At 37.9% G+C, this 25,359-nt stretch overlaps 2 protein-coding genes across 3 annotated transcripts in view; one reads left to right on the forward strand and one right to left on the reverse strand.

Moving 5' to 3' along the window:
* Positions 1–1,001: 1,001 nt before the first annotated feature.
* Positions 1,002–25,359, reverse strand: part of rassf4a (Ras association domain family member 4a) — a 29,031-nt gene continuing 4,673 nt past the window's right edge. For both annotated transcript variants that reach the window (XM_084391136.1, XM_084391137.1), the window contains 10 exons: positions 22,559–22,645; positions 22,392–22,467; positions 5,670–5,815; positions 4,623–4,705; positions 4,309–4,469; positions 2,763–2,864; positions 2,635–2,686; positions 2,417–2,538; positions 1,505–1,602; positions 1,002–1,419 (listed from right to left, as the gene is read on the reverse strand). In XM_084391136.1, coding sequence (XP_084247262.1) covers positions 1,350–1,419; positions 1,505–1,602; positions 2,417–2,538; positions 2,635–2,686; positions 2,763–2,864; positions 4,309–4,469; positions 4,623–4,705; positions 5,670–5,815; positions 22,392–22,467; positions 22,559–22,614 — 966 coding nt within the window. In that variant the 5' untranslated portion in view covers positions 22,615–22,645 and the 3' untranslated portion in view covers positions 1,002–1,349. The remainder of the gene's footprint in view (positions 1,420–1,504; positions 1,603–2,416; positions 2,539–2,634; positions 2,687–2,762; positions 2,865–4,308; positions 4,470–4,622; positions 4,706–5,669; positions 5,816–22,391; positions 22,468–22,558; positions 22,646–25,359) is intronic.
* Positions 23,502–25,019, forward strand: cxcl-c13b (CXC chemokine 13b). Its single transcript, XM_084391138.1, has 4 exons — positions 23,502–23,705; positions 24,125–24,254; positions 24,347–24,430; positions 24,555–25,019. Exons 1-4 carry the CDS (start codon positions 23,606–23,608, stop codon positions 24,652–24,654), a joined length of 414 nt encoding a protein of 137 aa, XP_084247264.1. The 5' UTR covers positions 23,502–23,605; the 3' UTR covers positions 24,655–25,019.

Here is a 25,359-nt window from a genome sequence, read left to right on the forward strand (position 1 = left end):
TTTGCCTGTGAATGATGGATGCATACAGAATATGACTATCCCCAAGATGTCTGCAACTCAGTGTGAAGTTTTGGGAGTCTCCTACTCGCCTCAGCTGCAGTGGTTCCTGAACCGCTAGGTACAGATGGCTGTCCCGATTCCCTCAAAAAAAGGGACAAATTAGAGCAAAGCTTCCTCTTGGGAAAGCACTCACAATGCATGAATACAACCCCCTCAAGGACTGAACGTGCATGCTCCTCGCCCAGGCACGTAACGCACATTTTATGTTTGTCATCAGGTGTCAGGGTACACTGACACGAATAAACACACTTTCCTAAAGTTCATGCTCAAACAGACAGTCTCCCGAAGATAAGAAAGAGGACGACGTATTTCACAGGTGCCCTTTTATACTCAAGATCGCACCAGTAGTGACATCACAGGCTGCTACCTGCCAAGTTCATTGTCATTTTAAGACTTATGCTTCAGGCACTGGTCATGTTGGAGGCATTCCCCATAGCACCCTCTAGGGGACACAGCGCGAGTTCCCATTCGAAAGGGAATCAATGATAATGTCATTGAATCAACGTTATGAAGTAATGTTGGCTCATTATCACTTTTGCACTAGCAATTAACATTGAAACAATGGTAAGATTTGCAATGTTCCTTGTTCCCAGGATGCCTCCCACTGTGTAACATGGGCACTCCAGCCAGAAGCCACTGACTTCATGTGTTAGTCTCAATAGCATAAGCTTTTTATAGCTTGTGGGAACTGGCTCAGTACAAGGGTCACTCAAAGAACATTAAGAAACGCTCATTGTGAACGTGAGGGAAACAACACAACATTTTTCTCAAGCAATAAAACAATGATGTGAGGTAATCAAATGAAACACCATGGGATTGTATTGTAATAGAGCATTAATTTGAAATATAATGATAATGGCAAATTGACTTTTAATAGGTGAGTACAAAACTAACATGACACTGTATGTTAGCAAAACAGAGATGATACATGAGACCAAGTGAACAATTCCTTATATATTAGTTTTATTTTAAAATGTATAAAAGGTAACATTATTACTGTACAAACATGTCAGGCGTGTATATGTTATGTAACATAAAATGTCTTTTAAAATCGTGGAGCATAAGTGCATCATAAAATAACATTCTATGTCTTTTGTGACACCTGAGAATTATGGGTAAAATTACTTTCAGCTGTTAATTACTAGATACCAGTAGATTATACGTTTCATATACTAGTTATTGTGCTGATGTCTTCACCAAAAATGAAAAACCTAAAACTATCTGTGGCTCACTGCTGTTGACTGTACAATAGAGAAGATGCCTGTGTTTTAAACCATCAGCACATTTTCTCACACATAATTTGCACTGTCAGAGATTCCATCCAATTTCTGTAATATCATTGACCTCAGTGCACTGTATCTGTAAAAAAACAAAAGTACAACAAAGATAAAAATGAATAAATTGTTGTGTTGTTGAGGGAACAAAGAATGTTGTGCTTGCTTACTTTCTTGTCAGTTTTAAAATCTCTCTCTCTTCCTCCTCTTTCAATTTCTTGATGAAACTGTCCAAAACAGGCATTTCAAACTTAATATACTGTGCAACCTGAAAGACAATGCATTAGTGCATTAACCACTGAAATATAAGCAATGAATGTTCTGAATATAAACAAAAACCGCACAGTAATCACACATACACTACTGTTCAAAAGTTTGGGGTTGGTAAGATTTGTTTATGCTTTTGAAAGAAGTTTCTTATCCTGCATTTATCAAAAAATGTTTTATCAAAAATACATTAAAAACAGCAATGTTGTGAAATACTATTACAATTTAAAATAGCTGTGTTCTATTTGAATATATTTTAAAATGTAATTTATTCTGTGATTGGAGACAAAGCTGAATTTTCAGCAGCCATTATTCCAGTCTTCAGTGTCACATGATCCTTCAGAAATCATTCTATTATGCTAAAAATAAAATAATAATAATAATAATTCTTATTATCAGTGTTGTACTGATTCATATTTTTGTGGAAACCGTGATAAAAAAAAAGAAAGGATTCTTTGATGAATAGAAAGTTTAGAAGAACAGCATTTATTTTAAATAAAATCTTTTGTACAATTGTGTCTTTGCTGTCAAGTGAAGTAAATCAATTTAATGAATCTTTGCTGTATAAATGTATTGATTAATAAAATAAAATAAAAACATACTGACCTTAAATTTTTGAACAGTAGTGTATAAATATGCAATAGAAATATCTGTACCATTGTTATTCCACTTGAAGGATCCTAAAATTAGACTTGATATCTGGAAGTGACATTATTGTTTACTGTATCTAAATTTGAACAACAGAATGTAAGTTTGCCAGGGGAATCACGTTCTGAATGACCTATTGTGAACTTTGAAATGTACAAAATACTCACATCATGTGTAATCTCTTCACCAAGGTCCTTTTCCATAATAAATAGTCTGGCGATTTTTTCACATGGACCATGCAGCAGGCGAAATACCAAAGGGTATTCTGTGTCCTTCAGTTTTGTTCTCTCTGGGTGCAAAAGATGGGGGAAAAAATCATATAATCTGCACATTGTGGATGCTTGCAGAAACTAAACACTGTAAACTTAAGAATGACAAGCCTTACCCCCTGATGCATGAACTAGGTAGAGGTCAAACTCATCTGCCTTACTTTCAACCTGTACAGAAGTATAGAACGGAGAGGTAAAAGAGTAGTAAAGATCTTCAAATTCAGCTGAATTAGTGAAAACTTACCCGAAACTTATTAAGAAGCAAGTTAAGAACTTGCTGTGTTGTTAAAGTGCTGTTCACTCGTACATTAGTCACTGATCCATATGATGGAGTAAAAACTGATGTCTGTAAAGAAAGGAGATCAAGTTCAGCAATAATTAATAGAATATTCAATTGTTCATAAATTATGTGGTACAAGATTACTGTCAAATTTGGCAAATAAGGTTTGAAAAAACAGGCTACAATAAAATGAGCTACAATAAAGATTAATAAAATAAAATGTACTATACTATACAGTACAGTAAGTTATGAAAGGTAATATAGTCTGTGGTGATAAATTGATATATGCCATAAGACAACTGCACTTCTGTTTCATGTTTTAGCAGATACTTTTATTCACAATAAAGCTAAAATAATTGATAGTGTACATTAATGGTGTAAAAACAACAACATTCTGTTCACATGGTCATGCACCATATGAATTTAAAGTTAAAATAGTTGCAAAGCCAAAATGAGGTGTTTGTAGGCTGTGCCCTTTAATTAGCATGAGGCAGTGGTTCCCAAACTGGGGTACGTACGCATACCCCTGAGGTGACAGAGGGGGTACGCGAAACAAAACGCTGAGTTTTATCTAAGACTTAAACTCCCTTCAATACAGAAACATACCCTAAGTGAGTTCTTCGTGTTTTAATGTTGATCATATATTATACGAGCAAGAATGCAATTTTTCCCGAATATCCACAGAATTACAGATGTTACATTGATTTTATACAACAGTTCAAAGAACAAAAAGGTACTATTAAGTGACATACATTTTAAACAGTATTGTCAATATTGTTTGCTCTATTTTGCAACAAAATAATAGTTCCAATGAAAGCCACAGCAGAACTGTTGTGTGTCTGTAGTGAATGAATCTGCTTTGAATGAATCGGGAGAGTCAATGATTCAATGATTTACTCATTAAGACAGTGACTTGCCGCCACTTACTGGCGAGTTTAGTTTCATATTTAAAAGTATCACTTAATTTTTATTGTATATATAATATATACAGTATAGGTGTGTGTGTGTGTGTGTGTGTGTGTGTGTGTGTGTGTGTGTGTGTGTGTGTGTGTGTGTGTGTGTGTGTGTATACATCTCCACACCTGCAAAGGGACCAGGCCAACTTATATGACCTTCGAGGACCATTTATTAGAGAGGCAGATGACAACAGATAATAAAAGCACATGGTGCAGCCAAAGGGAAGGCCTGCACAGGAAAACACTGCCTCTCAACACCTGCATCCATCTCACAACACTGATGTACAGCATAAACACTTAGACGACGGACACTTCCCTTAACAGTTGCTGCTGTGGCACTTTATGAGAGCACCAGGCCCCTTGCCAGGCACAAGGCATGTTATCTTTCAGTGAGCACTATTGTACTATTGTCCTGAGCTTGGAGCATGGAATACTTCCAACTCATCTCTGCCTTCTGCCTGAAAGGCTGCCCTGGTGTTCTCGAAGTGAAAGCTTTATAGATAATCACAGTTCAAGTTTAACTGTGCTTATCTAGAATAATAAAGTAAGCTTACTTTGTGGTTGTAGAAATGGCCATTGATGGAGAAGCGGTTTCTTTTTATTCTCTGTGAATCGGCAGAGTTGTGGATTTTAGATCTTCTTTGGATATTCACAAAGCTCGCATCACTTCTGGTTCTCAGCAGTTGAGGAATGTCCTCCTCAGCAACATCCACACCTGAATCAGAACAGCAATCAGAGACATATTAGTATTAAGATGAGGCATTCAGAGATTAGATTAGTTCAGTTAAGAGTTATAATATATAACAACCTTCAAAATTAAAATGTTCCTACTTTTGTGTGGAGAGATCTGGATCTTTTTCATACTCACTGGGTACAGGTGTACCACTGATTTTGTTGTTGTTGGACTCTGAAGAAAACTGGTATGAAAAACTCTGTTCACCATTTTCATTCCTGTAAACAACAAAAATGTCTAATTGAACGAAATCATGATGAACTATAAGCTTTAAATTCTTTTCATGGTCAAATTTCAAGTTATTTTTCAGCAGTTGTTGTAGCAAGACTATACAATGATTTCTATTTATTTAAATGAAGTTCCCAATATTTGGAATAAACTTTAAACCCCTTATTTGTGTGATTTTATTTTCCAGCATTAAACACTATTGATTTTACATTAACATTTGATGTTAAGCTACATTTCATGTTAATTTTACTTTATATTGCACAATTTACATATCTAATAGTTTTCTCTATAGAAGTGTTTTGTCTTTTTGTATAATATTCAAGAAAAGTGTCAATAATTAACTGCACAAAACTTATGTATTTTCACTTTACATAAGGAATTTTGTATTAAATAACTATTTAATTGGACAAAAAAAGATTATTCTGATTGATTTTTCTGTGGTAGATAGGCCTATGTAATATTACAACTGATTTGACTAATGTGATCACGATGACAATCTTCTTATGTTCACATGCTAATTTTGGTTCCAGCATCGAATCAAGGTCACCACAGCTTTGAATATGATAGTTATGAGCTGATTAAAATTTCCATGATACAGATGAGTGCTGCACGTGAGCCCAAGACTCTGACTAGCTAGTTCCTCTGTCGTTTCACTAGTGCCAGAATGACCACGGGTCATCAACACAGATGACAGTATTACAGCTATGATAGAAAGTGCATTAAATCTCAAAGAAAAGTATTTATTGGATTTTAGGAAAAGTACAAAGCATTATCTATGATTCATTCTAAGCTGACAGAGAAAGATAAAGGAGCAGCCAATTTAACCTATAAAAAAGCTTTACACCCATAACTGGCCTTTGGATTGAGACGTCTATGATTGAATTAATGAAAGAAACAGATGGAGTTACGACCTAATGAAAGAAAGGAGACATCTGGGTGTGGTGTTCCACCCACCTGCTGGACTCTGAGCTCTCCGACCTCCACGCACCCGTGCAGGCATAGCGAAAGCGCTCGTTGTCATCATGCATTTGGAGTCTGATTGGCCTCTTCAGGCCCCAGGAGATGTTGAGTAAACCCTCCACGATCAGCTCGCCCTCTTCCTGCAAGAAATAATAATAATAATCATCATTAACTCTTTTGTCAGACGGAGGAAATCCTGCTGGCTCATGTCTCAGCTCGGTTTCAAGTGTACGTGCTGAAGAGGCAGTTGCAAACCGCAGAAATTCAATTGGAGACGGTGAGGTTATGGAAAGACACCTTGGGAGGAGTACAATACAGCACACGTACTAGATGTATTATTTTCGAGTGTGATTCTGAACAATGATGTGCTTACAATTCAGCAAAATTAACTATTAGTTCAGTGTTGAATGGAAAATGTCACAATGCTATAATACACATTTTATTGTAAAATATTATTACAATTTAAAATAACTTTTTTCTATTTGAATATACTGTTATCAAACAAAGCTGAATTTTCAGGAGTCATTTCAATCTTCAGTGTCACATGATCCTTCAGAAAGCAGAATGCTCAAGAAACAATTAATATTATTATTATTAACAGTTGAAAATTGTTGTGCTGCTTAATATTTTTTTGGAAACCATGATATATTTTTCTTTGATATATGATTATGATATGATATATGATTCTTTCATGAAAATGAAGTACAAAAGAACAGCATTGACTTTCTTTTGCATCTTTTGCAACAATATAACTGTCTTTATACACATTATAAATTAACTTTCAATTAATGCATCCTCAATTAATAAAATCACTCTCCTTTGAACGGTAGTGTACAATATGGCATCATCATGAGGTTGTGAGCTTTTCAGATTGGGAAGTAATATCTGGCTTAGGAAAATTGACCTCTTCTTATTAGAAAATTATTAGATAGATAGATAGATAGACTTCATGCAGTTCTTTTCAGGCAGAAACGTGCCACTTAAGCACAGTCTTAATACTATCAACAAATTACTAAGTCAACAAAGTAGATAAGTCTCTTCCGTTCAGATAGAAAAAACAATATCGTCTGACTACTACATGTGACAGAGCTAAATATACCACAGAGATTAAACTGCAAGATTAAGGACAGCTCCTTAAAATAGCTGGTTGTAATAGACGGATGTAACAGTGTCACAGCCTTCTATTTATGTACGTTTAAAATGTTGAACCTAATTTAATGAGCACCTTTATTAGCTCTACTGTATGCTATATCTTTGCTTTTAGCTTAAGGGTGAATCTGAGGTGAGAAAACATAATTTTTATGTGAACATTATAATTCATATCTCTGATATTATTACTAAAAAAACCTTAGTCAAACTTCAATTCAGCGAACCACAAAACCACAGTGTTAAAACAAAATTCCTTTATGGTGATATTTACATAATTGTATAGCTGAAAGAATTTATATGCCAACAACTAATTTCAATCCTAGGCTATATTTACTTTCAGAATTCACAGAGAACAATAATTTAATTCTCAATTGTTCAGTCCAACCTCGACAGAAGATTATTGTGATTCTTTGACTCTTTAACTTTAATCATTCAACGCAGTCACAAAGCAAGACAGAGGTCAGAGCTGAGGCCCACCAGACTTTTCCCCACTGGACCTCTGAGGACTTGCTCTTCAACAAAAACCCTCGACCAAAATAATAATCTGTAATGGCGTTGGCAGCTGCTGTAATTGTGAGTGAGCGTAGTCAAGTGTCATGTAGGTGGAGGGCCGAGTGCTCCCAGCGTCTCATTGTTACTGCAATGTAAACATTCAGGGCAGCTGCGGTCAGCTTCCTCTCTACTCTCCGCTCAGCACACACACACTTCCTGTCAGTCATGCAAGGTCAGAGCTTAGCTAAATTTAGCACCATTGGCCTTGGCTTATGGTCCTTAACTGCCGTGGCTGTATAAAAGGAGTTGAGCTGCCTCTAAACCAGAACAAACCAAACACAGACACAACCTCTCCACAACAATCACCACTCTGATGCTAGAACCTTGTCCTACAGGTAAATTTGAGATATCTGATCAACTGAATGATTTATGTTCATTAAAAATTCGACTAAACATTTCTTGACTGTCAAATCTCATTACAAATGCAGACTGCATAAATAACTAACTGTTGCTCATCTCTCTCCAGGATGAAACCCAGAAGATTACTCCTGTCTGTGGCTCCTCTACCGACAATAACGGAGTCGCACGAGGACCTCTCGCAGACCCTGGATGAATACGTGAACTCCATTAAAGAACTGGCCATGCCTGCTTGCGGCCCTTTGAGGATATCCAGGACTCAGAGGCGTAAACCCGTGGGGAAGCACGCGGGCTCTTCCCGGGCTCTGCAACCCCGCCGCGTTTCCCTCGGCCTGGATGAGGTCACGCTGAGGTTCAGCAGCCAGACGGACTGTGGCACTAAAGATCCACTGGACTGGTTGTTTGCACAGACACACTTACAGTCACACGGAGAGAATTTGCGCAGGACTGACAGCACACCTGCTGCTTTGTGGTTACTCTAATGCGCCAAAGCATAATGACATGCTGATGGGAGGATAACACTGAACGTTTGATGGATGAACGCAATGGAAGATTGAACTGAACTTCTTAATTTATTGTCTGAACAGACTTTTTGTACAAAGGTGCTAATGTTTACACCCTGTCAAAGTCATGGTTTTCTACATTCTATGCTTTTAAAAATAAATGTAAACGTAAAATGACTTCAAGAATGTTAATGTGTTCTTTGCTAAAATGTATATCTATCTATCTATCTATCTATCTATCTATCTATCTATCTATCTATCTATCTATCTATCTATCTATCCATCTATCTATAGTAGGCTATGTACGCTATATATATGCTATCTATTTATCTATGCTATGCTATCTATCTATCTATCTATCTATCTACAGTATCTACAGTATCTATCTATCTATCTATCTATCTATCTATATGTACGCAATCTATCTGTAGTATGTATACTTTCTATCTATCTATAGTATGTACTCTATCTATCTATCTATCTATCTATCTATCTATCTATCTATCTATCTATCTATGTGAGTGTGTTTAAAACTGATAAAGAAATACTAATATGACCATAGTCAAATTGTGTCTGTAATACACATAGACCATATAATATATTGAGCACTTATGATAGTGAGACAACAGACAAGGGAGAACAAAATCCATCAAGAATAATAATAAATATGTTATGGCAGTTCTAGCTTGTGAATACTACAGTTTTTCTCAGTCGCTTTGGTGCATTTCTCAAATCACTATTTACATTTGCACAACAGTTAATGCAGTTCTCAAAACAATTAGTACAAACTGCAAAACCTAGTTGATAACCTGCAAAAGCATGTCACTTGCTCAAAATGGATAGCTCATTCCTCAAAAGCAAGTATTCACGTCAATGAAAGTGTCAGTGTCATCAAGATGAAAAGTCCTGACACCATTGTTTATGAACAAGATAGTCAAATGGCTTTGTCATGTTTTCATTATGACAGTTTACTCTGTAAATGTTTTCCAATGCAAAAAAGTCAGATCTAAAAAATGCTCAAGACAGCACTATATACTATTTGCACAGCCATTTGAAAAATACAGTAAAGTTACACATTATTCAGTGAGGTAACTGAGTACAAGACACTGAATATGTATCTTTCACATTTTTACTGCATATGCTCTTTGCAGTTCTAATTTGTTCACAGTATTGTGCAAAAGAAAAAATACACCCTTATTTACAACAAACATAAACTCCCTTTGCGTAGAGCTGTGCACAACTGTAAACAATATTGCAGTACATATTGGAACATACGATATACATAGTACTGTAATCACTCATGCACATCCAGACGTTCCTCATCATTGAAAGCTGAGATTCACCTGAGAGAAATTGTTCAATTTAGGAGACATTTTCAGGAAAAAAAAATCTTTAAAAAAATGTGTAAAATTTGCTTGACAGATTTTGACAACTAGTTCAACATTTTTGTATGTAACGACTCAAGCAATGAAATGAGGACTATTAGTTTTATATGGAGTGACTATTCAGCATTCACAAGTATAGTTAATTTTGACTGACATGACATAAGCAAATGATAATGTTATAAAACAGCAGAGAGTTGTATGAAAGCAATTGATGCATGTCCAAAAGCATTTGCAATTTGTTGGAAGGAATGAGAAACTGCTACTATGATGTGCACAAATGACTAAATGTTGTGGAGGTTGAACTAACTGTTGTGCAAATGTAAATAGTGATGTGAGAAATGCACCAAAGCGACTGAGAAAAACTGTAATTTCATCTATCGCTGACAAAAAGATTTCTATACACCTTCATTTTCACAGATCAATCATTTTCACTTCCCCTAATATTATCCATCAGCAAATTATGCAAATAAAACAAGGCCAGGGGCTAAAACACAAAACTAAATCTATTTGCGGTTAGAACCACATATACTGCAGTTTCAGGTCTCCAAGGCAAATTTTTTTTATATAAGTTCAGTTATGCAGCGACCTCTGTTGGCAGCATTTAATTTTTAATTTTACAGCATGCACTGTCTGAACAGAACCAGCAGAGGGCGCTCAATGAACGCTCTATTTCTGACACTGACCTGCAACCTGTGGAGTGTGGACACAGATGAAAACATGTTGGTTAGAAAAAAAATAACACATCTTTTCTCGTATCGTGAATCATAACATTTTTCGATATGCATTGCAGAAAGAAAGAATTAAGTTTAATTTGAATAGCTTTTTAGTCTTTTTAGTGGCTTGTAGTGTTTTCCTCCCATTTCCATCGCAATTGTAGGCAGGGGCACCGCTAGAAATTTATAGGGGCCCTATGAAAGACTATGAGGTTAGGCCCTCTACCGCACCCATGCCATTAATAAAATTGATCTCTGGGGGCCCCAAAAGTGCGTGGGCCCTTAGAATCGTCCCTTAGCAGAGCCCCTGATTGTAGGCCCATCTCATTAAAAACTCGTTCAAAATAATTAGTCCAAATAAAAGTCCATGTCGACTGTGCAGAAAGGACAGAATTATAATTTCTTTCTGATCAGAATTAAGTACGTTATTTTATAGAAATTGCTCCCAAAAGTGTAATTTTTATTCTTGCACTTGATATAGTCTACTTTAAAAAGAGGAATAAATAAAAATTAAAAATAAAATGTGATGCACAAACCTGGCAAATTTTCAGTTCCAATGATTCATTTTTCCGTAGTAGGCTTAGGCTATATTAACATGTTTTTAGGACTGGTGCACCCAGATTCCTGGAAGTTTCCAAAAAGATCCCATTTTTTCAGAGCAAACAGATGTGGGTGGTCGCTGGGTTCTGCTGAGTCTAATCTCATAATGAAAGACTAAACAAACAGCCAGAAGCAATGTGAGTGGAATGTGATCTTGCAATAAAGTGTTTCTAATAACCTCTAGATGGAGCCGTTTTTGAACAGTAGGACAATTTGATCTCAATGGCAGTTATTCGGCTAGCTGTTAACCTGACTGTCTGCAGAAGATGTAATGTGAAAGTTGACAGAAATGGGAAAAAGTAATTTCTCATGTTTTTAAAAATAGTCCTCAAAAATAAATTTGGCACTGGTAAATCATCTTCATTTTATATGTTGTATTTTGTCAGAATACACAGCTCATTTTGAATGACCTTATCAACGGAGGTATTCCCATAGTGCCAGGGCTGCTACCAAGAAGGTTGCTGGTTTAAGACCTGTAAGAAGTAAACTATCATTGGGATCATGCCAACTCCTGCTATAGGCTCCTGCAATCCATGTCAGTTACTCATGTCCTTTCAGCACTCTCACTTTTCCTTTGAACCTTTATCTTTTGAAGTCTTTATCTTATGCAATCTGTCTTTCATCTTTCTCTCTCTCTATACAGATTGCCTTCAAATATTACTTGGTATATCAGTTTACCTCACAATACCTGTGACCTTGAAATGCCCTCAAGGAGCAAATACTCAGTGGAATCCGTGCAATGCGAAAGAATTTGTTAACTACTGTCACTACACATGCAATTCATCACTTAGACCCAAGATCCAGCTGTAAATCATTCCAATACAACAAACATTTACATTGCTAATACATATTTTCAACACTAATAATAATTATAAATATAGCTGCGAGCAGCAGTTGTCGGGGTTCAAGCATTTAAGGCCTTTAAGCATTATGTGTAATGCTTATTAAAAGATATTGTTTTATTTAGCAAGCATGTATCCACTTAGATCATAGATGGAAAAGACCATTTACAGCCAATACAGGCAAATTACCATAGGAAATATATGGTTTATAAAGCTTTTTAACTGTTATAGCACCACTTATTGCCCAATCTCCATTAAAGTTTGCATGCTTGTTTAGAATCATATGTCGTATGTGCTCACCTATTTTCGTGAAGTTTCGGGTATTCATTTAGGATTTATTCATAATTGGGAATATTTAATAAACGATTTGATTGACAGCAGTGGTTCTAGAGGCAACATTGTTCAGTATGAGGAGATATATCAAATTATATGAATATTATGTAGATGTGTGAAATACCACGTGATTACTGAGGCGTAAAACTCTTTAGCGCCACCTTGTGGACCATTTCTTTTAAAATTCTCACAGACCTCTAGGGCCATGAGTCGAACATGCCCACCGAGTTTAGTTCCGATCGTCCTCCATTAACCTTGTCTAATAGGTGCTCAAATTTTACTGGCCGATGGCGGCCATGTTTTTTTTAGATACATCAATGTCCTCATAGACAATCATGGCACCTTGGACAAAGACAGTGAAAGTCAATCGGACTTACGGTTGTGTGGTTTTAGACATTTTCATGTTTGTTTTTTCCCGTTATAGCGCCACCAAGTGTCTAATCGTTTTTTGTTGTTGTTTTTTTTACGTTTGAGCCGAGCAGTATTTACTACCAATCAGCCGCACTTCACTGACAAGCTGCGCATAAAAGAATCGCAGCCTTTGCCAAATCGCGTGCGGTTTTATTGCGATTAATCGTTCAGCCTTACAAAAAACCTAGAACTAGTTCGCAAAAGTACGTTTTGGATAAAATTCTAAATGGTGGAAAATGTATCCAGGCGGAAATGAAATGATACGTTTGTCCGTCTTGAGAATTCGTCAAGAATTCCATCACAAATTCCAATGATATAAGACAAGTGAGTCTACGACAAACGGTCTAGGAGTTATGAGAGATTTCCAACTTTTGATTGCTGTAGCACCCCCCTATTGGCCGATTGGGTAGATATCATGTTAGCCTCTCCCCAAATTGAGACCTACCATCTGAGTCTCTAGGCCTTACAGTTTGGCCTGCACAATCAGTTTTACAGCAGAAGAAAAATAAAAAAAAATCCTTACAATTACAAAAGTACAATAACAAAAAGTAACAGCAAGCTGAAGAAATATGTGAGTATGAGTCCTCATTCAGTCACATGAGGTTTTAAAGTAAACAATTCTGACAAAGACAAACAAAAGTCAACCAGTAACAAATAAAAGACACACATACTTTTAAGCACCGAACTTGATCTTCCAGTCTGCATTATGTACAAATGTGGCATATTAATGGATAAACTTCTTAATCCATTTATGCCATTTAATTACAAAAAGTGTCCTATTATACATATAAAATGTTTTCACTAAGCATAATGGAAAATCTGTTATTTTAGACACTATGTCTGTCAGAGTATTGGAAAATTTCTTTACTTTTGGTATCGTTGGTTAAACTCGTTCTGAAACACAAACAGCCTGGAGGGATTTTCCAGAGACTCCAACATATCCAACAGATCATAACAATGTGACAATGTGTGTCCTGTTTGCTGACAGACCAGACCAACCCTTAAAAATACTTGTGAAGATAACTTGTTGAGATAAAATTAGACATAATTAATAACTGTTTTTTTGCAATCTCGGTCGTTCACCGAAAGCAACAGATTTTGAGATGCCATTGCTCTCAAAAGTGGGGGGGGGGAATGTCACTAGAGAGAAGTCAGTTGTTTTCACTGGAAGGTTATGACATTTTGATTAAACTTTCTGAGGGTAAAAATCTTTTTAAAAAACAAAACAAAAGCAATGATGAATTCACAATAAGATCTATAACACGCATTTAGAAAATAGATCCAGCGAATTTCCATTTCATACTGATTTAAATCATCATCTAGCACTAAACTAAAAGGTTAATAGATTACAGTGAAGATTTAACCCCGTATTTTAAAATAAATATTTAATAATCTTTAATTCTCTACATTATAATGTTTTGTCTATATTTACTTATAGCACACAAACTATTTTTTGTCTTTAAATTTTACTTTTTTAAACAAATTACAATATTATAATATTAATATGGGCTATCTATAGGGTAGAGTGGGGGAAAACGCCCCCCCTTAAGGAAAATGTGACATTACAGTGAAACAAAACATAAATGTGACTAGAATTGCCATCCCGGTTTTGAGTGACTATGGCAGGAGTTATTCACCAAATATTAAAATTGCTCAGCCTTCATAATTAATTAGTATTTTCACTGAAAATATTTTTGTACAAAGGGGGCGTTTTGCCCCAGCGGTGGGGTAAAACACCCCCCAAGGTGGGGTAAAATGCCCCCTTTCTTACCAACCAGTTTGCTTCATAGATCAACAGCAAAATTAACAGACAATAGTTTTTAATCTCTAAAGGTAAAAGGCAAGTAATGTATCAACATGTATATATATTAATATTTATTTCAGCAATGTTCAAAATAGGCAAAATTAACTACCTTCCATCAGTGAGCTAACTGTGCTAGCAAGCTAGCTAGTTAATGCTCACTTGAGGTAATTTTTTCATGTTTTGTTCAAATATTTTGATTTTACCACCTAGTTATACTGCATTAAGTGTAAAACAAAGGATTTGATAGACAGAAATATTTTATTATAGTAATTATGATAGAGAAACTATGCCCCCAGGGGGGGGGGGGCGTTTTACCCCTCAGCGTAGGGGGCGTTTTACCCCACAAGCTATGAGTTTTTAAAAAAAAAATAATAATTTTTAAAATATAATTATATTCCTTATAAATAATATATGATCTCAAACTACAGACTTCACTATTCATCTATCATACATCACTGCGATATCCTGCAGAACAATATTCTCTTAAAAACTTTACTAATATCTGAAAATTATAGCATTTACCATGTAATCCTCTTCTCTTCAAATGTGTCGCTGGTGTCAGCTTATCCATAGAGATTTGTATATCCCCGTTATCAACGTAGTGCATAGCAACAGTAAAAATGTATCTTGACTACTTTTAGTGGTTATTTTGGGAAAAACAGGTGGGGGGCGTTTTACCCCAGGGGGGGCGTTTTCCCCCACTCTACCCTATACTATATTATTGTCAGGGTGCAGTGCAGACAAAAGAAGATGAGGAGTCAAAAGTTCCAATGCAAAACGTTTACTTACAACAATATAACTTGAACTGGTACAGAACGGGTAGAAGATTCAAACAGACCAAATACAACGGCACTACACTTCCCAGCATCCCTCATGTTCCCCACCTGCACACTATCGGCCATCACCTGAACACCTATCACCTGCACATCATCAATCACCATGAATACTAAAATCTTCACAGCTGTCTGTCTTTGTCTCGTTATCTTCTGTGTATTTAGTTCCTGCTTGTCTTCTGTTCAGTGTCCGGTATTGTTTGTGCTTTGCACACTGTTCCGTATTGTTGGCTCCTTTTGTAAGGACTTGTTTAATAAACTTTGATTTTACCTTCATCTTTGTCTTCAGTGGATTTCGAGCGTGACAGAATACCGGACCTAAAACGTAATGTGGGCATTTCCCGCACCCATCTGAACCCGATCGATCGCCTACTGACCTGTTTTCAGGATGGCCGCTCTATCGAGCAATATGTGAGGGAATTCCAAGAGATATCAAACCAGCTCACCTGGACAGAGGATGTCCTTAAGAACGTGTTCGGGCTTGGACTGGATGCTCCTCTTTACCAGCCAACTTCAGCTGCTACACCTTGTTCATTCGCTCTACCTAGATCATGTGCTGTTGTTGAACGGGTCCGCCTTCACTGTGGGTGAGGCGGATAATGACGCAGCCACTCAACCACCATCACCAGCCATCTTCCTCGCCACACTGCCTGAATGTCTTCACATCATACCTGCCCAGTCTGAGAATTTTCTCGTCATCCCTGCCTTCAGACCTGCCACCAGATCGGTCTATGAACTTACAAAACTAATATCCAGCATAACAGATCCACCACTGATGTCAGTGCGCGTGATGTGGGCCGCGGCCACGCCCAGTCTAGAGTCTCGTCCCGTCGAGACCGCCCGCCCAGAGTCTCGTCCCGTCGAGACCGCCTGTCCAGGGTCTCGTCCCGCTGAGACCGCCCGTCCAGGGTCTCGTCCCGCTGAGACCGCCCGTCCAGGGTCTCGTCCCGCTGAGACCGCCCGTCCAGGGTCTCGTCCCGCTGAGCCCACCCGTCCAGGGTCTCGTCCTGTCGAGACCACCCTTGCTGGGTCTTCTTGTCTTACCAAGACTGCCTCTCCAGAGGCTCGTCCTGCCGAGCCTGAAACTGTCCATGTCAGGCCCGCTGAGCCAGAGACTGTTCACGTCATGCCCGCCGAACCAGAGACTGTTCACGTCAGTCTTGCCGAGCCTGAGCTTCACATCAACCCTGCTAAACCTGAAACTTCTGTCCCCGAACCTGAGTCTTCTTTCCGTGTCTTCCAACCCAGCCTCCCTCTCCCATCTACCACCTCTCAACCCTTCTTCCACCAGCCCCTGCCTGTCAGCCCCTCAGCTCCTCTAACCACCTTCAGGGAGGTGGAGTTGCCATGGGTCTGCCGGCCTACAGCTCCAGCCTGGTCAGTGGGTCCCTGGTCTCCGCGTCCAACCTTTGCGACCAGGACTTCGCCTTAGCCCGATGGTCCATTAACATTCCCTTGGCTCCTACCTCCCTCAGCTCCATCGTGGCCCATCTGGTCACCAGTTCCGCCAGGCTCCCTTGTCCCCCCGGATCCACCTTGGTCGCTCGTCAACCTTCCCTCACCTCTGGACTGCACTTCTCTGGCTTCGCCTCATCCCTTCGTCCCCCCGGCTCCGTTGGACTCCTCACTCCCTCTGTCTCCACCGTGCCTTTCTGTGTCCCCGCCTGCACCTCAGTCGCCAAAGCCGGCGGCCCCGCCATGTCCCGCCGGATCCTCGGTGTCGCCTGATGGTCTATCTTTTTGGTTCCGGGAGGGGGAGGTACTGTCACACACCTCAACGGCACAACAATTCCCAGCATCCCTCATGTTCCCCACCTGCACACTATCGGTCTTCACCTGAACATCTATCACCTAGGGATGGGGAAATGAAGCCTCATGAATCACTGAGGCTTTCCCCTGACTGTTCCGGGAAAAGATTCAAAGCTTCGAGAGTGTCGAGAACAGCGCCATCTGGTGCTTATTTAAAATAAAGCCGCCAGAAGCCTGTGTTAGAAGCTCTGGCAGATGAAGAAACCTCAACACATTCCATAGTTTCAATGTTATGTGTACAAATAAAAGCCTTACATGTTTGTGTTTGATTTGGGCTGCGTTCAGCCACGACAAAACGTTGCACAACGTTTTTTAATAAGAAACGGTGATGCGTTGAACACACTGTTCTGATGACGCAAGAGTTGCAACTATGGCAGCTGAGAAGGCCATTCTTTGTGTTCTTTGTGAAGAATTTTCTGAGCCTGATGAAGTCGGTATAAATATGTGTTTAACCCCCTGGGGTCGGCGGTATCGCCGGCGATACCAGCTCGCTTTTTTTTTTATCAGTTCAAAAGAGATTCATTTTGCTCTGTTGACTTTGATATTACAAACAAGTTTCATACATCAATCGATTCTGTTAAATGTGTATTATTTTTGTGTATAAAAACAATAAAAACAAAGTGTTGTGCTTTTTGCCAAATAAAGAAAAATAAACACGAAGCGAGTTCTGCCTTCTCTCTGTCAGTTAAGTCCATTCTGAAACGCGTCCGAAAATGAACTGTAACTCAGCGAATACTCAGTCAAACAGGCATACAGACACACAGGCATGAAGCTTGAATTCTCTTCTTTTAAATGAAGTAATTTATATAAAAAACAAATATTCTCATCTTGTGAAATCTGTATTAAAAGAGAGCGATTCCAGTCAAGCTCATTAGAGCTCATTCAAATGTAATGTGACCATGCCCCGGAGAGCGTGCGCTATTCAAACGCAAATGAATGAGGCAATCCACGCAAACCTGTGAACGCCCCCATATCAGCTCGAGAAAACACAAGTTTATTCAGATCATTACTTGTTTACACAGTCTCGCAGCGCTGTGAGGAATAATAATAATAATGGAAAATGTACCTCAGAAGTGCGGGTATTTCGAGGAGCAAGGATCCGACTGAGCTGAGGAATACTGTAGGAAATTTTTTTTCCTTCTCAAGTGAATCGCGTTTCTGTTTGTGAATGAATGAACGGCAGAGATGCGCGCTGTTTACCACAGCTCGCAAAAAGACTGTTTAAATTTAAATCGCTTTCTGTGTGTGAATGAATGATGATGTTTTAGCAAACTGTATTGACCTTATGTAGCTCCGCCCCTTTTCAGCGCTGCGCTCATTGTCTTTTGACTTCCGGTCTGTATTTTCACAGCGTTTTGCGTGTTTATTAATGAACGGCTTGTTTTAAAATCTTCCCGGTCGATTTACATTTGTTAAGTCATCTGCTTTAAAGGAGAACTTGGTAACTTTTTTAACTTAATAAAACTGTCTAGAAATCATTTGGATGGTTAAACAACCTGTTCTGGTGATACTGGTGACTTTCCCCGCTCCCCCCAGCGTTCCCAGGCGGAAAACCAACCTTGCAACTTGGGGACTACCGTCCCGGCAAGATAGAAATTGGAAGTCTCGTGAGAAGCGAGAACTAGAACGAGAACGAGCGCGAAACACAAATTGCTTTATGGCAATTCGACATAAACAAACACACATGTATGATGTATTACCAGATTACCCACCTCGGTAGACATAGCTCCACATGATACAGTTGGTTTGCTCCGATCAAAACAAACGCACATGAGCAGCGGTAGAGAGGGGGAGGAGGCCGCCGCAAGTGAGTTTTTTACGACTGTGTTGTGAAATATACGCCCTCCCACAGCTGTAGGGGGAGCTCGTGGGGAAAACATGCGACAACAAAAGGGAAAATCAGCGAAGAAGTGACTAGAGTTCGCTAGAGTTACCGAGTTCTCCTTTAAACATTACAGTCCTCATGATAACTTTCGTTAACTTTACATTAAGTAAATCCACTTAAAAAGCTAATTACTCCTGGACAGAAATGCCATATAAATATACAGAGCGACCGCAAAACGGAAGTTAAAAGACAATATTCCAAAGATGGCGGCGCCCTTGTTTCTCTGGTGCATAAGGTCTATACTGAGATGAGTAAAAATCGACTGAAATATGTTGAAATAAAATGTAGGCTATTTGTATAAGCAACGTATTAAACTGCAAATTAACATTTATATGCCCTAATATTTCATAAAAAACAACGTTACAGTCAGGCGAAATATGAAAGACAACATTTTGTTGACTAGATTTGGGTACAGTTTTTACTGTAGAATATACTGCCACATCAAAGCTTTTGTTTAGCAATTTCTGCTCATATGTATGTATATATATATAAAATACTATTTTTGTCAAAAATAAAGTCATCAACTAAGATGTTAGTTGTTCCAATGTTGGCTATATTCAAACTAATGAATACATATGATAAAATGTAGGCCTATAATAATTTTTTTACAAAGAAAGAGTACACTTGAAATATTGTTGAAATTGTAATTATTGTTGTAATTGTAACCTTTTTAATAAAATAGCAAAACATATTTACAAGATAGATGTAAGCAAAATCTTAAATGGTCAATATGTCTTCTTCTAAATATATATTTTGTCCTTGCATTGTGGCTCAGTCAGTGTCACACCTGAATGAATGGCTCATTGGGTGGGACATTGTATTCTCAGGTGTAAACCACTCCTCCTTCACGCCCCCCTCGCATATTGGCTTTCCAAGCAAAACCTGTTTTACACAATTTAAATCAATGTATTGGTTTATGTGAACGATAAAGCAAGACTATTTTCACATAATTTTGAAGCCAGAACTCGAAGCGACAACATCCATTAGTCAAAAGTCTTATTGACACATATTTAGTATGAGTTTTGTGGTCTTATTTCAGCAACTTTATTCTCTTAAAAATACAAAAATACAAACATCTACATTCATGTTGCTCACATATTATAGTAGCCCTGTTTGTGCTATATAGAGTGAATTTACACCTTTGCCATTATCATGTTTATAAATAACTGAAAAAAGCACAAATGTCAGGGCATGTCAAAACATCCCAAGGGCCCCAAAAACACCTCAGACCCCAGAGGGTTAATACTACAAAATATGCCCGATGTTACAGTTACTGCACTTGCCGCCCAGAACAAAAGAGAACATCCCAATCGAGTGAAGGGATTTGTGGAAACTGAAATGGAAGCACACATCTTACCTAATTCAGACTAAAACACATCTATTTAGCCTCACATACTGACTTTATTTGTAGGTCATACTGTTTTAATACCCTGTATTTTCTTTCTCATTTTTAGGAAAAGCACTTAATTACCATTGTTTATTTCTATACCAAATGTCATACACTTGCAATGAAGCTAAAAATATAAACAACTACATCATTATGTTGATATCCTATATTTTTACAATAAAACTTACGACAAACATGTCTTCTAATATCCTCAGTTGTTGCGTATACCGAGCTGCATCAAACACATTTGTAAATTACTTTCCTTGAACCCATTGTGCGAGAATACCGCGTGCTTTATATACATGTTGCTGCTGATTGGACTGCAGTTCTGACACACCCACCAAACAAGAGAAAACGTATCTCAAACCCCGTTGCACACCGGTGCACGCCGTTTCCAGGAAACATGACGTTAAACCCGGAAACCGTAGCAAAACGTTGCGCACCGTTTTGAACTTGAACGTGCCCCTGGTCATTAAATAAATAAATTTTCTCTCCTCACAAACCCATCAACCAGACTGAGCCAACAATTACTCGTTAAATAAGATCTGGGGTTCGAGCCTTCTGACACCCAAAGCGAAACGCGCACGTGATTGGACAGAAAGTGAGGCTTCATTTGTTGTCGATCACGTGACTCTAGTAAACCAATACACACCCCGATACGGGGCTTCACTAGAAATCGTGTCGCATGCGCGATACGCACATCGAAGCTTCAGTGTCATACGTAACATCACTACTATCACCTGCACATCATCAATCACCATGGACACTAATATCTTCACAGCTGTCTGTCTTTGTCTCGTTATCTTCTGTGTATTTAGTTCCTGCTTGTGTTCTGTTCAGTGTCCGGTATTGTTTGTGCTTTGCACACTGTTTTGTATTGTTGGCTCCTTTTGTAAGGTCTTGTTTAATAAACTTTGATTTTACCTTCATCTTCGTCTTCAGTGGATTTCGAGCGTGACAATTATTAATATTTACAATAGGAAAATAATTTGTGTTTTCACAGAATTACAAAACTACCCCTGGTAGCCTTAGAAACATGATGTTTATTATTATTATAAACTGAATAACTAATTGACCCTACAGTAAAATTTCAGAGTATCAAAAAAAATTATAATGATAACAAAATAATAATCATAACATCATTACAACCATGGATAATGGGCTATAGTTCAATTTAGGATAGATTCTGCATAAAAATGCAGTCAATCATGTCATCTAGGCCCATTTACCCATCTAGGTTTAGTAACAAATAACAATAACAAATAAATGCGGTGATTAGTTCTTGTTTTTTCCAGCTACGTCTTCTCTCTAAGATCAAATCCTCTCTTTCTGAGAAAACCTTAGAGATTGCTGTCCATGCGCTCATTACATCGCGGTTGGATTATTGCAACTCCCTCTACTATGGCATACCCAAACACTCTATTGCTCGTCTCCAATTAGTACAGAATGCTGCTGCAAAGTTCCTCAAAAGAAAACGTAAATTTTATCATGTTTCACCTATTTTAAAATCACTGCACTGGCTACCTGTGCATTTTAGAATTGAATTAAAAATTATTCTCTTTGTTTTTAAATCCGTAAATAATCTGGCACCGAGCTATTTGTCCGAGCTTCTCTGTCCACATAATCCCACACGAAACCTGAGGTCTGGTGATCAGAAACTTTTGTCTGTCCCCAGATCACGGTTAAAGAATAGAGGAGACAGAGCCTTTGCGACTGCTGGCCCTAGGCTGTGGAACAGCCTTCCATTTTACATCAGAGCGGCTCAATCTCGACCTGTTTTTAAATCCTCTCTTAAAACCTACTTTTTTTCTTTAGCTTTTAATTCATTGTGAGCTTTTGTCATGAATGTGTGGTTATGTCTTTGTTCTGTATCTTTTGTATTGTTCAGAACTTTGGTCAACCCTGTTTGCTGTTTTCAAATGTGCTATATAAATAGTTACAAACTTGAAACTTAGGTTTGCAGAGAGTGACAAACAGCTGTACTGAGAAGAACTCACTCTAATGTCCTACATACGAAATTCCGTTCTGAGACAATAGCCTTTTGCATCACACACTCTGACTCAACTCTTCTGTAGGCAAGATTAGATCTATTAATCATCAACTAGGACTTGATTTGATCCACAGTTACTTTCACTTTCAGTGATGTTACATACCTCACGAATGCGAAGCTGAAAGCTTTTTCCTTCGTGGTAGCAGTTGTACGTTTTCAGAAGGGACAAAATATCAGACCTGAAAAAAGACATAAATGTGTTACACTGAGGGGTTTAAGTTGGGAGGTGTGTTTCTAATGTTCAGCGTGTATCGGACGTGGAACTCTTACTTTGCAATAACTTTCTCCTCATTCAGCCTCACATAGAAGATCTTGTCAGGATTCATGGTGGTGTTCCATCAATAGAAAGACTTTCAGCTAGAGAAGATAAAGACAATGGGAGAGAAAGGTAGGGAAAAGAAACAAAGTAAATAATTGGCAATAATTAGGCAGTGAGTGAATAAGGATATGCCATGTGTTGTGTGACTCAACATGATCCAAATGACCCATTCATGTCACCATGAATCTAGTGCAGGAGGACCAAGTGAAAGTAATTCCCAGGATTGAGGGGAAATCACATGGTCCTACAGTTTAGACAATGTTTGTTGTTCTTGGAGTAAGTCTTGCCTTGTCATGTCTTCAGACCTTCTGAAAGATCACAAAGCAATACTTTTTTCACTGGAAAGTTTTGAAAATTCTTCATATGGCTGTTTTCTATATTTAATAGAAATCAAAGTGATCACATCTGACAAGGTCCAAAAAGAAAGAACAAAAACACCATAAAACTAGCCTGTATGACTTTAATTATTCTCTGAAAATCTTCTTCATTATTGCAGGTCTAATCTCATTTTCTATTTCAATATTTAAAACTGTCCCGCCTCGACTGATCACGTGACAAGTATCCACACTTGTCACGTGATCAGTCGAGGCAGTTACTATTACTAATCCACTAGTAATAGTAACTGGCTTGACACATTGACTTGCCATTTTTGAATCTGGCATAGATGCAGATGAGATTCCACTTAAGGATAGGATAGGAATATGTTTTTGTGAAAAATGATTTCAGTCTGTTCCACATATTAAACTATAATATGGCTTCAGGAGACTTTCAATACAGTGAAAAAATAACAGCATATGAGTTTGGAATGACATTAGGGTGAGTAAATAATGAAAGAATTGACATGTGATTATGTGCATGTGACAACATTTTTAAAGATTCTTGCAGCAGTGGGCTTTTGGAAATTCCTATCTTTCTCATTCATGTTAAAATGACTGAGAGTAACTGGGAGTAGTGACGGCAGGAGCGGCAGCTGGGAAGTCCCTCAGACAGAGTATAAAATGGCAGCAGGCCATTCAGCACTCACACACAGAAACATTCTCATCATGACACAGATAGCTTATGCTTTGCTGGCTTTCAACCTCAGTATCCTCCTAACAGGTGAGTGTATGAGAACAGATGAAATTTCTACTTAGTTAAAACGCATTACATCTATGCAAAACTTGATTTTCAAAACGTGTTTAATTATAAATTATGTTAATCATACACTCCAATTCAAAAGTTTGGTTTTGGTAGAATTTGTAAAAATGGTTTTGAACAGAGTCTCTTGTGTTTAGGCTGAATTTATTTGATATAACTTAATTAAGTTAAATATTTTCTTATACTTTAAATAACTTTCTGCTTTCTATTTGAATATATTTTAAAATGTAATTTATTCCTGTGATGGCAAAGCTGAATTTTCAGCAGACATTCCTCCAGTCTTCAGTGTCACTTAATCCTTCACATTAACACAGTTAATTTTTTTTACTACTTACATCATGGCTGTTTATTAATTATTAACTTCTTTTTTTTTTTTACAGTCCAAGTGGTAGAGAGTCAACATGTTCCAAAGACCTGTCGGTGTCCACAGGTCAAAAACAGAGTCCAGGGACCATTTTCAGATCTCAAAGTCACTCCAAAAGGACCTACCTGCTTCCAGAATGAGATCATGTAAGTAGTCCACATATTTTACTTCATAAGATTCTAAAAATATGTGCACCATTGGGTTTACATGCTCTATTATTCTCTGTACTTTTCATTAGAGTCATACAGCAGAAGACCAATAATCAAGTGTGTCTCAATCCCGAGGGACGCCAAGGAAAAAGACTTCTGCAATGTTGGCAAAGGTAAGAGAGAGTTATCATCGAATAAGTCTGTAAACTAAAGCACAGCATATCCAAACATCACTCACTATCTCCAAATATTATGGTGGTCTGCATGTTTTAATCTGCTTGATCCATCTTTTTTCAGGATGCAAAAGGATGGCAAGGACAGTAAAAACTGCGTACGCCGACGAAACCAACGGCCAAGGAAAATAAAGAGGAAGCAGGCAAAATCCAAAAAGGCCTAAAATTCTAAACAGATGGAGATTATCAGAAGACAATTCTGTTCAAAGCCTGTGGCGCTGCTGTACATTCATATGGACTTAACAAGCCAAGGACACGAGAAAAGGCTGAACTTAGAGGAGTGCACGTGTGTATGGACGGAGGCCAAAGGAACGGCATTTAATAGACGTGTTACAACAGAGACAGCATCTAAACTTGACGTTATACAGGGATGAGCTGAGGCCTGCTATGCAAGTCAGATCAGCCAGTTTTTATGTTTTTAGACATATTTATTTGTTTATCATAAATACATGTATTCAATGATTATGTGGAAAAAATGCATTTTTACAGTTTTATATGAAATAAACTAATAAACAAGAACTACTGAGAACTTCAATGCGTTTCTCTACTTTCTTTTTTTCTCATGTGTGTTTACATAGGACTGAATTCTGATATACAATCAGCAAAGAGGTGTGCCTCAAGGTTCAGTTTTGGGACCACTTCGTTTTTGTATTTATGTAAATAATCTACCATTATTACTTCTTAAAAACTGTCAGGTTCAACTTTATGCGGATGATACTGTCATATATACATGTAATTCTGATCCTATACAAATTCAATTATCTCTTCAATCGGATTTTAATAGTTTACAAGACTGGCTTTTGGCTAATAAATTAGTGCTTAATAAAACCAAGTCATATACTATGATTTTTGGTTCTAAACATAAACTT

Source organism: Rutilus rutilus, assembly GCF_951802725.1.
Source record: "Rutilus rutilus genome assembly, chromosome: 20".
In the NCBI taxonomy this organism is placed as follows: domain Eukaryota; kingdom Metazoa; phylum Chordata; class Actinopteri; order Cypriniformes; family Leuciscidae; genus Rutilus; species Rutilus rutilus.